This window comes from Strongylocentrotus purpuratus, unplaced genomic scaffold (assembly GCF_000002235.5).
Source record: "Strongylocentrotus purpuratus isolate Spur 01 unplaced genomic scaffold, Spur_5.0 spur5_scaffold_6, whole genome shotgun sequence".
Lineage (NCBI taxonomy): Eukaryota > Metazoa > Echinodermata > Echinoidea > Camarodonta > Strongylocentrotidae > Strongylocentrotus > Strongylocentrotus purpuratus.
In genome coordinates, this window is record NW_022145612.1 from 40,573,050 (window position 1) to 40,588,236 (window position 15,187).

At 37.8% G+C, this 15,187-nt stretch overlaps 2 protein-coding genes across 5 annotated transcripts; both read left to right on the forward strand.

The window, feature by feature from the left end:
- Positions 1 to 537: 537 nt before the first annotated feature.
- LOC115919428 lies at positions 538 to 3,545 on the forward strand. Its single transcript, XM_030973183.1, has 3 exons — positions 538 to 956; positions 2,005 to 2,294; positions 2,546 to 3,545. The coding sequence occupies exons 2-3, from the start codon at positions 2,058 to 2,060 to the stop codon at positions 2,735 to 2,737; spliced, it is 429 nt and encodes a 142-aa protein (XP_030829043.1). The 5' UTR covers positions 538 to 956; positions 2,005 to 2,057; the 3' UTR covers positions 2,738 to 3,545.
- A 2,253-nt stretch (positions 3,546 to 5,798) lies between these two features.
- On the forward strand, positions 5,799 to 15,171 carry LOC593809 (putative gamma-glutamylcyclotransferase CG2811). Of its 4 annotated transcripts, XM_011684713.2 has the most exons (4): positions 5,799 to 6,168; positions 9,977 to 10,183; positions 12,476 to 12,729; positions 14,938 to 15,171. In XM_011684713.2, exons 2-4 carry the CDS (start codon positions 9,998 to 10,000, stop codon positions 14,975 to 14,977), a joined length of 480 nt encoding a protein of 159 aa, XP_011683015.1. In that variant the 5' UTR covers positions 5,799 to 6,168; positions 9,977 to 9,997; the 3' UTR covers positions 14,978 to 15,171. The 4 variants fall into 4 exon arrangements, with proteins under 4 accessions (XP_011683015.1, XP_798364.1, XP_011683013.1 ...); XM_793271.4 differs by lacking the exon at positions 14,938 to 15,171 and having other exon boundaries at positions 5,800 to 6,168; positions 12,476 to 13,223; XM_011684711.2 differs by lacking the exon at positions 14,938 to 15,171 and having other exon boundaries at positions 5,800 to 6,104; positions 12,476 to 13,223.
- Positions 15,172 to 15,187: the final 16 nt, after the last annotated feature.

The window sequence follows — 15,187 nt, forward strand, 5'->3', positions numbered from 1 at the left end:
ATAATTACCCTTTAACAATGATACGTGCCCCATTTTCACCTTCTGATAATTACCCGTTGTAATTTGACATGCGCTCCTTTTCTTTTCTAATAAGTGTCACCCTTTTCGATAAGTGTCCCCTTTTCCTCTCATCACGTGCCCCTAATTTCCAGCTACTAAGAGCAATATCACCCAAAGCACACTCGCATTTCTAGATGTTATAATTATGGTACTTAAGGTCTTTTCAGTCTTCTGTTATGATAATGTAATAAACCCATCAGGATTGGGTTTTTCTTCTTTATAATTGATGTAATTTTTCGCACTGCGACCTCACAAATCTTATTTATAAAGATAAAAAAATATTGAAATCATCCCTGATAAAGTAATCACAATATAGGGGGTATATACAAATGTTTGTTTTTTAAAATATATATTTTCTCTTTGAGATTTCCCTTTGTAGGTGCCCTATTTATTTTCTCCAGAAAGTGCCCTTTTTGTTGGTGCCCCCCCCCCACTTTGGAAGTCGCTCCACTGCCTCTGTTTGCACTCAACTAGTCTCAATCAATTAAAGAAATCATTAAATAAAAAATTCTAAACCAAATTGTAACAAGTAATGTATATCAGCAGAAAGTAGATAACAAGGGCTGTTTGCTGCCACCTTGTGCCCAAGATTTGAATAACTCTTCTAGCCGTTGGTCTCCAATTTCTACTCACTGAAAATGCTTCGCAAAACTCCAAAATATGTGAGGAAGAGGAAGGTGTTCAAAGGAGATCAATACCAGATATTACAGAAGAGTAACATGAATGCTGGAGAGGTGCCAGAAGAACTAACAGCTAATTCAGAGATCGATGAAGCTTTCCCTGAATAAGTGTTTGGACAGCCCTATTTTTGACCCTGGTCCCACATGTGAAGATCCGCGTCATTAGTGGCCCACAACTTGCAGCTGCTTTGCAAAAGGCTCACGTGTGTCTGGGAGGTATGTACTTACTATCAAACAATATTTTTTAGTTTGCAAACTGTTACTTTGAGATTGTATTGCATGCTCAAGGGGTGAATGGCTCAAAAAGCCAAATCAAATGATTAAGAATAGAGTAAAGGAGGGGGTAATCGACCATCACCAGTTTTCGGCCGATCCGTTGGATGCATGGTAAAATCCCTTTAAAATCCATCGCATAACAGCATATCATATATCCCACACATACCATACCATGCCAGAGTCACTGAAGAACCACATTTGCAATGGAAAATATATCCTAAAATATCACATTTTAGCAATGTAATCGGCGGTCCCGCTCCCCGAATCTGAAAAATTAAGTACAGTATCTTTCGCGTGTAAGGAATATGGGTACCATAAAATGAGCTTTATTTCAAGTATTTTTCAGATTTAGAGTCCGATTTTGTGTGAGTCGCAAGCTCAAAAGTATCTCATCGCATGTATTTAATCAATGCAGCCGGATACCGCAGCGCACACACGATATCTCTGTCTAATTCAGATTCCAATTTCTGATCACCACAGAGGTAGTTTTCGGCACGGGAAGCTCCGGCTTGGGATACCTGCTCCAGCCGCTAGTGCTATAGATCAGTGGGGAAACGCATGGCGCGCTTGCTTGCTTCCTATTGACTTTGTACATGCGGCCGAAAACTGCCTCGCTAGGCCGAAAACTACCTCCGAAACAGTGAAAATTGAAATGAATGTTGTCATGGCAATTCATGATTTTTTTTCTGGGATTCTTTCTTTGTTTAAATAATAATAGTATTTGCTTCATGATTTGAACAAGAAATGATAATAAATAGGAAGTAAAGAGTCCAAAAAATAGGATTTTGTCTTAAGTGGCCGAAAAACCCCTACTTTACTCTATGGTGAATCGAAGTGGGGGCATCGAAATTGGCGTGAAATCTGTGAAAATGTGTATTTGTGTAATATACTACATGCATGTCATAACTAGCACTTTGTTATTATTTGGGGATTGTGCTTTTCAAAATATTTTCCCTGTTCCATAAAGTGTTTTGGATATCTTTTACAGGGCATGTCATTCCTCTGGAGAATTTGTCAAAGAGGAATGGGTTGAACTGCGCCATGGTCCTTGGTTGCTTCATTTGCAAGAAGGAGAGGACATTCTCTTCATCAGAAAATGAATGCGAAGGACGTGGAAAGTCTGCAGAAATAAACCGCAGAGCTACTCTGGCAGCAACGGAGGTTGGTTTGGCACGGGATAGCTTGTGCGACTTGCTGACCATCCTCGGAACAGCCCCACTAGTCGAAGCCCCTAGCTACAACAGGCACATAGCCACTTTATCTTCCTTATCCCAAGAGGTTAGTCACCAGCCTTGTGTTTTCTTCATTACATTATCTTAGCTTTACGTACATTTAATCCAAACATATTTTTATTTCTTAGTTATGGTCGATAGACAGTATAATACATGTACATCAATATCCCTTCTTGTCAAATCAAGGGATGAAAATTAATCAAATCTAAATATTTGTAATAGGGTCTAATAAGTAAGGGGCCTGAGGGAACTTGAAATTTACTTGTTATTTATTACAAACTCTTTTTTTTTTTGCAGACCAGTAAGGATCAGAAGAAGAAGGTGGCAGCATGCCTACGTCAAAGGACCATGGACAAGGATCTGACCATCAGGGAAAATGATTATGTGGATGTGGCAGTGCCCTACGATGGAACATGGCATAGACGAGGTTACACATCGAATCATGGGGTGGGGGTAGTGATACCGATCGATACAGGGGAGATGGTTTGACACAGAGGGTCTATCAAAATCATGTAAACAGTTTGAGTATAGAAAGGGTTGGGTCTTTAGTGTTCTCAGCCAGAGGGACCTTGATCGCCTTCAGAGACTCCAAAAATGAGCAGCAAGGCTTGTCTTTTCTGCTCCTCTTCGAACTCACATACAACCTCTTTGACTTGAACTTCATTGTACATGTTTATACAATGTTTTAGAACATTTCTGTGCTGCAACTCAGTGCCTTAGTTTTTATTGTACATGTTTATATATTTTTAACTTGCCTTTCATTTTAGTCATGTTTACATACACACTATATATGACATTTTAGTTATTTAGAGGAACTAGGGTGATATATATGTGGGTATTTATTACAGCTTAGTAGAATAAGTCCAAGTAATATGTGTTGCAATTATGAACTTGCCTTTCATTTGAGTTTTTATTGTACATGTTTATACAATGTTTTAGAACAATCCTGTGCTGCAACTCAGTGCCTTAGTTTTTATTGTACATGTTTATATATTTTTAACTTGCCTTTCATTTTAGTCATGTTTACGTACACACTATGACATTTTAGTTGTTTCTTTTTAACTTGCCGATTATTTAGAGGAACTAGGGTGATATATATGTGGGTATTTGTTACATCTTAGTAGAATAAGTCCAAGTAATATGTGTTGCAATTACGAACTTGCCTTTCATATTAGTTTGTAGTGTACATGTTTATGTGATATATTTTTTTTACTTGCCTTTTATTTTTAGTTTTTAGCATATGTACATGCATACAACTTTTGATATAAACCAAATACATCCTGCCACTTTAATTCAATTCATTTTTTTAATAAGCATCATGTGTGTATTGTAAGTTAACATTTAAGTTTAGATTTCTCAAACATTCAATATATTATAGTCACCATTCTGTGTACTATAGAACGCACTACAGCCACCATTCTGCTAACCATAGATCAAGATCCAAACTACCATTCTGAATATACCATTTCAAAATGCTACAATTAAGCGTAACATTTTGTTGCATATTTTGAATGGTAGTGAATGGTAGATGAATGGTGGCTCTATGGTAGATGAATGGTGGCTCTATGGTAGATGAATGGTGGCTCTATGGTAGATGAATGGTGGCTCTATGGTAGATGAATGGTGGCTCTATGGTAGATAAATGGTGGCTCTATGGTAGATGAATGGTGACTCTATGGTAGATGAATGGTGGCTCTATGGTAGATGAATGGTGGCTCTATGGTAGATGAATGGTGGCTCTATGGTAGATGAATGGTGGCTCTATGGTAGATGAATGGTGGCTCTATGGTAGATGAGTGGTGACTCTATGGTAGATGAATGGTGGCTCTATGGTAGATGAGTGGTGACTCTATGGTAGATGAGTGGTGACTCTATGGTAGATGAGTGGTGAGTCTATGGTAGATGAATGGTGGCTCTATGGTAGATGAATGGTGGCTCTATGGTTGATGAATGGTGGCTCTATGGTAGATGAATGGTGGCTCTATGGTAGATGAATGGTGGCTCTATGGTAGATGAATGGTGGCTTTATGGTAGATGAATGGTGGCTCTATGGTAGATGAATGATGGCTCTATGGTAGATGAATGGTGGCTCTATGGTAGATGAATGGTGGCTCTGTGGTAGATGAATGGTGGTTCTATGGTAGATGAATGGTGGCTCTATGGTAGATGAATGATGGCTCTATGGTAGATGAATGATGACTCTATGGTGGCTCTATGGTATATGAATGGTGGCTCTATGGTAGAATATGTAGGTGTGGCCTAATTTGAATAAATGAATAAATTTGTCCCAATTATTTTAATTAGTTCTATGGTAAATGAATGGTAGATCTATGGTAGATTTGCTATGGTGTTTGTATGGTAATCTATGGTAGATTTGCTATGGTGTTTGTATGGTGTACCATAGAGATTTTTTTTGTAAGGGCTCTCTTTCTCATTTCTTGATATTTGTTTGTAAGACCTCTCTCTCTCTAGCTCTCAATTCATGATATTTGTTTCTAAGACCCCCTCTCTTTCTCACTTCTTGAATTCATATTTGTTTCTAAGACCTCTGTCTCTCTCTCCCTTTCTCTCTTTCTCATTTTAAATTCATGATATTTGTTTATAAGACCTCTCTTTCTCTCTTTTTCCATTCATCACTTTGTCTAGTGTAATGTACAGACACATAACATATAAAGGAAATTATACACCAGTTTTACATGAATTCATTTGCACTTTATTTACTGCTTTACATTCATATACTTTTTTTTTCGTGAAGGTAATCTAATCCTTCAATGTCAGAGAAGTAATACAAAAGATACAGGAGTATGTGTATGCATAAATAGTTATATAAAGAAGAAATATGTAGTAAAAGTGAAAGCAAACAATAGTAGAAATTTGAACAGATAATTTGACAGTGTGTTAAGATTTAGAGGCAAGAAATGACTATAAGAAATTTTTATTTGAAAATACATGCACATGTAGATAAAAAGAGATCTGAACATACGCGGATTCATGGGCGCAGAGGCGTGCACCGCACTTTACTTTGGAGATAACGAACTGACAGTGACAGTGACAATGTGACACTGTGCAGCGACTCACTTAGTCTTACTCTTAGTTTTGCTAACTATGGATGCCTAACAGTTACAGTTAATCGTACTCATATAACTACAATTCAAAACTGGATTTACAGTATTCATACCCGCAAATTAGGCGTCTGCATTGCCACTCCGTCATCATCCTCGATGAATTCCATCGTGCAGCAAGCTTCTTAACTTGTTGTTCTGAACTTGAAATCCTATATCTTCTCCCTTAATCTTCAGTATTGCAGCTGCGTACGGTGTGTATAAATGCTGCATCGACGTACGTCTGTGCATGTACGATTCGACCGATCGAGGAGCGTAGACTAGACTCATTCAAGCAGTTTCATTGCTATTTACCGGGAAAATGTCCAGGCCAGGGTGTAAAACGCAAAGTCGCGACCCGGCCGCCTATCCCCTCGGAAAAGAAACAGCGCCATCTAATCATCAGTGATGATTATATATCTCTAGAACACAACTAACAAAAAAAAGCACAGCCTAGCGATAGCATAGCCAGGCAAAAATATTCGTTTTAGATTGGTCAGGTCAGCCCACAACAACAACAATCGTAAGGCTTGATTTCGACAGCCATGTATGTAGAGCCACTGACCTCTAGAGGTCAGTGTGTAAGGCCCATACCACTAATCTGTACAGAACAGATCAGTCGAGACCGAGGCCGAGGGGCGAAATCTAACATTTAACAAGGCGAAAGAATTTGACTGATTTTGCTGGAATCCGGGGAGGGTTGACAAAGTACCCTACATTCTGTCTACGAGTGGTGCTGATCTGAGCTGATCAGGGTAGACCCTATTTATAATTCCAAGCAAAGCCAAAGCCAAGGCTCGCTCCGTCGAGTGATCAGCTGTAAGTTAGGCCTATTGAGTATTGTGTATTGAGTAGTAGACCTAGATCTATTGGGTAAGAAGGCTATGACTTTTTCATGATTATGACTGTTTAGTAACGTAATCAGTTAATAATACTTTCTTTAATAGACCCTAGGCCAGCTAGGCCAGCTAAACTAGGGTCTAGTACTTAAGTAAAGTAGACCTAGGTCTAGTAGTAGTAGGCTAGTAGACTACTACTAGGGGTCTAAAAAGTTAGTTCTAGTAGTAGAAATCTAGATTCTACATGTATTAATCAGTTAATACTTAGGTTCTAATACTTTAATAGACCCTAGGCCAGCTAGGGTCTATAACTATAAGTAAAGTAGTAGATCTAGTAGCCTAGTAGACTAGATCTAGTCTAGGGGTCTAGTAGAAATCTAGACCCTAACGTTAGATTCTACATGTATTAATTTATCTTTGTTTTACTTACTTTAGTTACTTTATGGTGGTGTGACCAAAGTTCGCGCGTGACCTAAGTTCGCTATCTCAAAAAATCAGTAAGATTACGAAAATCTGATATCACCAATGGAAAGAGGAACATAAAATCACCCAGAATTGAAATTTTCTTTGGAATTGGGTACGAAATTGTGAAAATATTGACAAAAGATCGGCAAATTTTGCAATATTTTGCGTCCGTTCCGAAAAATGATCAACTTACCGATAAGGGTCTGAAAATCTTCAATTTGAGAGCAGATTTCCTCAAAATTGTAAGTAAAAAGTGGTACTAACTGATTGTATGATATCTTGCCTTGCAAATTATGATATTACCTTATTTTTGATGGATCACACTTTTTGATAAATCAACTGTAAACCCCCGTGCGTGAAGTTAGGTCTCGTTGTTTTTATGACTTTTTTAGATGCAGCGCGCACGAACGATCGGACATCGAATTTTTAGATCGCGATATCTCCGAAATCCTTCGACAATAAAATTTTCTAGTTGAACTAATCTGTAGTTAAAAACTTCGCCGTCCCTTTGGTTATAATTGAAATCAATAAATTTGTGTAGAATATGAGAAATCGTAATTCGAATATCACATTTTGTAATATGTTCTAAAATGTCCGCGAACTTTGGTCACCCCTTCATACTCCTTTAATCCATCGATGCTTGTAGGGCAATGCCTGTTCATCGATCATCAGGTTAAAATCATTTCCATCTCTCTTCGGGCGTAAGTCTTATCAAGTGAGCATCTGTCTTTCATAAGTATGTTTAAACTTGATAGTGCAGTGTGTGCATGGAGCAGAATCAGTTCTCAATTTGTTATGTTTATTTAATGAATGCATGCTACACCACACACATACTGTGTCATAATTAATGCGTTAGCGATTTAAATCGCCCATTCGCCCTGATTATTTTTATTTTGTAATCAGTGATTTTAAAAAATTCCATAGACTTGTGAGTTGTGTGTGTTAAGAAAGTTGAAGGGAGTGTATAGCTAGCTGACGAGACTTTACATATTTCCTGTGGCCTGAATCGGGGGGGGGGGGGGGGGGGGGGGGGGGGGGGGGGTGGGGCCAATCGGGTATAGGCCTATATGACGCGACCGCAGCAATCACAAGCGTGCAATGTACGCGAAACCGAAGCGTGAGGAGAACTTTGGTCTGTTAGTGTTATACGCGAAAGATCTGACCATAGAGATTAAGTTGCTGACTCTGTTAATCAAGTCCATTTGTTTACGTGCAGTTGTCCAAAAGAAGACGTAGATGACGTTAACCATCATGTATTTGCCAAGCTATGCACTCCCTTTACAGGCCTGATAAAAACCCGATTTAAATCGGTTTCCCGATTTTTTAATTTTTTTTTCCTGATTTTTTTCCTGATTTTTTTTTTTTTTACCAATTTTTTTTTCTTCCCTATTTTATCCTGATTTTACTGATTTCCCTCTTATTTTCTCTATTCTTCCCTATTTTGCCCTATTTTTCCAAATTTTCTTACTCGAAAGGGGGGAATGTTGTTAGATGCCATTTTTACCCCGCGAATCCTCTTTTTTTTTTTTTACTCACTCAAGGGTGGCGTGGTTGAGGGGAAAACAAAAAAAAACAATTTTTTTTTAGTGCTCACTATCACCCCTGCCTTTAATGTTTGAAATATATTGCTTAGAAAAATTTCATGTTTTATCCTACTGTTGTGCAATTCTGTGCTATTTATACAATAATGAATATTACTTATTTTGTTCTAAATTCAAGAGTCAAGACCTTTTTGTTGACCCATCATCAGCCCTGGCATATTAAAGACCATGGCATCAGTAATGCAAACACATTGTCCACAAAATCAGAGTCCACAGTGATTTTTTTTGGTCCTTTTTGTGTAGACAGAGGCGGCGCACCTTTTCAAGTACCCCGTAACTGCCCCATTTTTACATAGAGTGCCCCTTTAACTTCGTAAGAAGTGCCCCTTTTACTTTGACTAGTACCCCTTCCCCTTTTCACCTCTGATAACTGCCCTTTTATTTTGACATGTGCCCCTTTTCATTCACCAAATGTCCCCATTATCCTTTGTAATAAGTGTCCATTTTCCATGCTCATAAGAGCCCTTTTTAATCTCTAGTAAGTGCCCCTTTTCAGGTACGAGTAGTGCCCCCTTCACATCTGATGATTGCCCCTTTTGAATCTGAGAAGTGGCCCTTTTACTTTATAAGAAGTGCCCCTTCCCCTTTTCATAAAAGCCCCCTTTCCGTCTCTGATAAGCGGCTCGTTTATTTTAACATGTGCCTCTTTTCGCTTTTCATAAAAGCCCCCTTTCACCTCCAAGAAATGCCCCTATTAAAATCTAATCGGTACCACTTTTCTTTTCTTTTCTTAGCTAATGCACATTTTCCTTTATCATATATGGCCCTTTTCATCCTCATAAGTGCCCCCTTCACTTCTGATAATATCCCTTTTAACAATGTTACTTGTCCCTTTCCTTTCTTATAAGGGACCTATCCTTTTTTCATAAATGCCTCTTTTCATCTCTTATAAATGCCCCTATTAAAATCTGATGGGTACCGCTTTTACGTTGACAAATGTCAAGTGCGTAGCTAGGATTTTGTTTTAAGGGGGCGTTAGTGAGCACGCAAAGCATGCAAATCACTTACAGAGCGCGCAGAGTGCGCTCTCTAGGGGGGTGGGCGCAGGGAGGGGCGCAGAAGCTTTAACGTTTCATTAAAGTATAAGAGAAAATCATACGAGGAGTACATAAATGGAATATATACGGACAGCAACGATGAACAACAATCACATAAAAGATTCTGGAAATACGTTAACAGCAAGAAGAAGGACTCGGGTACGATTCCCACCTTGAAGACAGCTTATGGACTTGCGACAGACAACCTTTCAAAAGCTGAGGCCCTCAATAATCAGTATTGGGGTTATAAGTTATAAGATTTAATTTTTTGCACTGGGACCTCACAAATGAATATTCGGAGTTTCAGACCAGGATAAACAATCGATCAACCATGTGTTGATGATCATTAAATTTAAATTGCCTCTTTTTTGTGGTCTATTGGTAGATTGAAACCCCCCAAAATATAGTGGACTCTACAGTACTATCGTGTTGACAAAGTAGTACATCTCTCTCTAACTATACCGGTGAGCAAATTTTGGAGAGACTTTTCCCTTCTTTAGTCATCAAAAACAGGTTGGTTCAATGTCAAGGTTGTTGTAATTGTCTAGATCTGTATAATGTGTATATAGCTATAGGACATGTTGAATCTGTGAATCCTGCTTCATTATAATTTATGTCATGATTGCATTTTTTTATTTTATGCTAATCAATACCAAATTTCATTTTTTTTCTTTCTTCCTTGAAGCTTTATCTCCGTCCAAAAGTGATGGCGCATCGTGTATTTGTGTACGGAACTCTCAAGCAAGGGCAGCCCAATCACCACGTCATAACAGGGTGTAAGGAAGGAAAATACACACTTCTTGGGCAAGGAAGGACAGTTTCAAAATGGCCGCTGGTCATTGCTTCACCTTTCAACATTCCATTCCTGTTAGACATTGAAGGGGAAGGTCATGTGAGTATTGGTATGACAAAGGGAACAATCATCAATATCTATTTGCTCTGTGGTGTGAGAGCATTAAATGAGCCTAATTTTGTTAAAAAACAATGCTTCACTGTATAGTCAAAAGAGACGGGGGGGGGGGGGGGGAGGATGTAAAAATGAATGGTCCAAGTAGGATCGAATTTACAGCTTAGTCTAGCTCAAGGCAGCTGGATAACCTGATTCATGATTTTTGTTCAAATCCATACTCAGCTACAAATGTGGGCTAGCTCTCCATGATGAAAATTACTCTTTGAATTGATTGATTCCAAATTCTTATGGTCAATCGTATATATACTTCAAGCTTGTAAAGTAGAACAATGTACAATTGATTGCTTGAGATTGAAAGCCGGACACGACTCAAACATTGCTTAATTTTGTTTCAGACTTTGACAATCTATTCCTTTAATTTACAAAAATGACAATATCTATACTGGAGATAATGATTTTTTTTTTAGGTCTATAAGATCTGTGGGGAAACTGTTGGAAATCAATTCTCTCTCTCTCTCCCTCACTTTTATTATATTGAAACAATACAAATGATTCTTCAAAATACAGTCTTTTTAAACATAATTCAATTAACTAAATATATGTACAATTCATTAATTACGATCGAAAAAAGAAGAAGAATAAAATCAGTTATAAAATAAAACAAATTATACCCCTCCCCCTTCCCTTCCCCTTCCATCCTTATCCCACCCCACCCCACCATATGCATCTGCACTCAATCTCCCGCATACACATGCTTAGCACACACGCGTACATGTAATAATAATAATAATTATTCTTATAATAATTTTCTTTCTTTTTTCTGTATTGTATTGTATTGAACTCGCAAACAATTATTTGTCAAATTACTGCCGTCTTAATTTTAATTGTGTACCTCTCGCTACAGTAAACATTTTCTGTCCCTGTTATTTTTCAAGTCTCCCAGGAACCTATTCTTTACAAGCTCTGCTTTTCTATAGGTTCCTGCACATTTCACAGTTTGTACTTTTGTCTAGGTTTCCTTTAAATGATATTAGTTGTCAAACAAATATGATGGTTACCTTGTCAATTAATATAATCATTTTTTTTAATTATGAAACAATATGTATTTTATATATATTTTGTTATCTGTATTATTTCTGCATGTGAAATGTGAAATCAATATAAACTCAAACTCAATAAACTCAAAAATAATAATATTGGATTCTTGATATAGCGCACGTATCGACCTTGCAAGGTCCTCAAGGTGCACCACAATAATAACACACAATGAATGAAAAGCTAGGTAGAGTCCTTCAGTAGGATTAATCCTTTTCAAGAGCGTACAAAAGAGCACAAAAGAGCCTTGAGATTGAACATTCCATCTCATTCAGCAGTAGCAGAACACACCCTTAATACTGGACACAAAGTTTGATGGGATGATTCCCACATTTTTTTAGTTTGAACAAACTTTTGGTCAAGAAAGGTGATAGAATCCATCTGGATAAAAAGAATTAATCCTTCACTTTCTCTTTTCTTGTGGTGAGATTTGGTTTTCATTTCATCCAATGCATTGCTGACCCATTACTTCTATACTGGAGAAAATGAAGCTTCTTTTGGGACTATCAATCAATCCTCGCTCTCTCTCTCTCCCTCCCTCCCTCCATCCCTCTCTCCCTCCCTCCCTCCCTCCCTCCCTCCCTCCCTCCCTCCCTCCCTTCCTCCCTCCCTCCCTCCTTCTCTCCCTCCCTCCCTCCCTCCCTCCCTCCCTCCCTCTCTTCTTCTATTTTACCTTCTTTTCACTTTTTTCTCCCGTAGCTATATAGAAACCAAGAATATCGTTAATCCAAATGGTTTGTGTGATCTTTTCCGGTTTGAACTTGTTAAGAGTGGCAAATAAAGGTTCTCTTGCCCTCAAAATGCCTGTTCTTGGTTTTAAATCAGGATCATTTTAGTCCAGACTTTCATTGGTATTACGAACTGGCAAATTGGAACATTGATGTACATAACGAATTTGTCACTTCATAAACACTTGACTGCCAACATGTACCGTAAATCTCTGTTAATAAGACACACTTTTTTCCCGCTGAAAAAAATAATCAAAAGTCGGAGGTGCGGCTTATACACAGGTACAAAAAAATAAAATTAAAAAAAATAAAAAATATAAATATTTCGGCCCCCCAAATAGGGATGCGTCTTATACACAGGTGCGTCTTATACACAGAGATTTACGGTAGTCCAATTAGATCAAAACACCTGAATTGACAAAAAAATTGTTTTTCATTTGCCTTGTTCTAGAATATTGTTGGAGAAGTTTACGAGGTCAACGACGCCCTGTTTGCCGACCTGGACGTCCTGGAGGGTTACCCCGGCTACTACGACAGGAGACCAATCAGCATCAAGCTGGAGAAGAAGACGGAAGGCGTCGAGTGTGCCGATGTCTTGGATTGCTGGCTCTACATAATTAACACTTACAAGCCTTTCATGAGGGACTTGGAGAAATACGAGAACTACGACAGCTTTGGTAGTCATGGCAAGCCGTATCTGAGCAGGTGTGAGAGGGATGAGGGATGGGCTCAACAAATTGATTGTCTGATGAAGGTCCATGCTAAATAGCATTGTAAACCATGTTTCCTAAAAATGTGCATATTCTCAAACTTTGCCTAGTGAATTAGGACTCGTGGCTGTCCTTGCCATGGTCTTTCTTTACAATAGTTGGCTCGTGGAGATGTCTGTAATCATACTACTTTAACAAAATATATATTATTGTTATATTAATATTGAAGGGTAATTAATGAATTGTTGAATTGTACCAACATCGTAACCAGCTGAAGCAAACGTTCATAATTTTGCTTCTCTTGCATAGCAGTAGACAAGCATTTCATCAATAGTTTACTCTCTTGAACCAGGTGTAGTTAATGCTCGCCCCCCCCCCCCTCCCACTCAGTGTTATTTAGGGTACGCGTATGCATGTTCCCTCCCTTTGAAAGCACCCCCTAAGTTGGGTGTATAAAGTCAATACGCACCAATTTTGTGTGTATTACGACCTGGGGAGTGTTTCACAAAGATCCTAAGTAGAACTTAACACTAAGTTGGACTTAAAAAGTATGGACAGCCATTGGAGCCTTAAAATGAAATATATTCAAAAGCAAAAATTGGAGTATTTTAGACTTTTCATCAATTCCACATCAAGAACATGAAATCTCCCATGATAATAGAAAATATGAATGATTTGAATCAACATTTTATGCCTTCTAAAAAAAAATTAAAAAAATGTTTTCAAGGATGCTAATGGCTTCCCATGAATTTTAAGTCCAACTTAGAGATAAGTTCAACTTAGGATCTTTGTGAAACACCCCCCTGGACTTTGTTGCGTGAAAAGTACCCCTTAAAGAGCACTTAATTTGTTTTTTTTTCAGAAGAAATTTTGCAGCGAATTAGCCGATCTTCCGATCAGCCGGCAAATAATTGTGGGGGGGGGGGGGGATGGTGGATATTTAGAATATTGACATTGAAAAATACATTTGTGGTTTATGCAACGGTAAAAGCTCATTGATATCATTTCTCATTTTTGAGCATTTTTTTAAGACTACTGTCAATTCTTTAACACAAAACAAATTGCAATACCTTCCAGCATAACCTTTTAATCTGTCTCCTACTTTACGAGGACTGTCCTTTGTTCTGATAAGAACAGGAACTAATGATGGGTCAATAGGAAGGAAATATTAGCTACTTGCCCTACAAAGAGAAAGATAAAACAGTTAGAATGTACACTCAAAGGGACACCTTCTTGATTCGCAGAAGCTTGTGTAGTGTATGTCACTCGTAGCCCAGTTTCAGCTTCTTGTACTATTTTGTAGTGCTTCTGATACAAGTATATATTTTTGTATGACTAATGCTATCGGAATTTGCCCTAAATCAGAGATAAATGTGATGCATATCATTGGACTTGTGATGAAGATTTTACAAGTATGTGCCTTATAGATGACAAGTTACGGGTAAATTAGTTGGTGTATTATATTATTTTATTTCATATTTGATAGATATATAATGATAATAATAATATAGAATATTTGGTCAGCGCATAATAAATTAAAAATTTATCTATGCGCTTTACAATTATGACAAATTTGAATATATATATATATATATATATATATATATATATAAATAAATCATATATCATTCTTCTTATGAATAATCAATTAAATAGTATTCAATAATTCTATTGGCCACCTGTAGTAGTTGCAGTATATACACTCCAGTGAATGTCACTTATCTCAAGAGCCTCACCTTAAAAGTGTCCCACCACCATTTACCGGTACATTTTTATTGAGACAAAGGAATAAGTGAAGTGTAAAATATATCTCATTGGAGTGTAACCGTTAGCAACCACAACTTTTTCATCCATATCATGTGCAATTCTATTTCAAATATTAATTAACACATAAAAGAATGGCAACAAAAGATGAAAAGGATAACATTCCATTAAAAATGCAAGAGTAATCTGTATAGTCCTATACCAGTGTTAAAGGGTTGTCATGGAGCTAATCTGGACTTTGCGAAGGTTTGACCTTGAAGAGGAGCCAAGAAAGCTAGTGGAGTGTTAATACACGGAGCTCATGATTGCAGAAGATAATTAGATCATTTGTTTTTATTCTCACCAATTGATGGACAACTATCACAGAATTTAGCACTATTCCTAAGGCATAGATGGCTGTTGATGAATTTAGTTGCTCATTTCCCCCCTTTTCTTACAGTGATGATTTGAATAGTCTAGATGATATTCATCCTGTATGAGAACGTTTGACAGACGAACACATGAACTTCTTGTGAGATCTGGAGACTGCGGATGAAAAATGGAGCATTGGTCATTGGGGCAGCGAGGAATTAGCTGCAGAGAGCTTCCAAAAAGTTGCCACTCTCCACCCAGGTTTTAAATGGGTACCGGTAGGAAGGAATTCCTTGAATGCTGTGAGCGCCAAAATCGGCTGCCTAGCAGAGCCGGGG

Excerpts from the sequence above, each read along its gene's own strand:
- LOC115919428 (XM_030973183.1), top strand. The coding sequence starts at position 2,058 with ATGGTCCTTGGTTGCTTCATTTGCAAGAAGGAGAGGACATTCTCTTCA. Across the intron at positions 2,295-2,545 it reads TATCTTCCTTATCCCAAGAG|ACCAGTAAGGATCAGAAGAA; the intron begins GTTAGTCACCAG and ends TTTTTTTTGCAG.
- LOC593809 (XM_793271.4), top strand. The coding sequence starts at position 9,998 with ATGGCGCATCGTGTATTTGTGTACGGAACTCTCAAGCAAGGGCAGCCC. Across the intron at positions 10,184-12,475 it reads ACATTGAAGGGGAAGGTCAT|AATATTGTTGGAGAAGTTTA; the intron begins GTGAGTATTGGT and ends GCCTTGTTCTAG.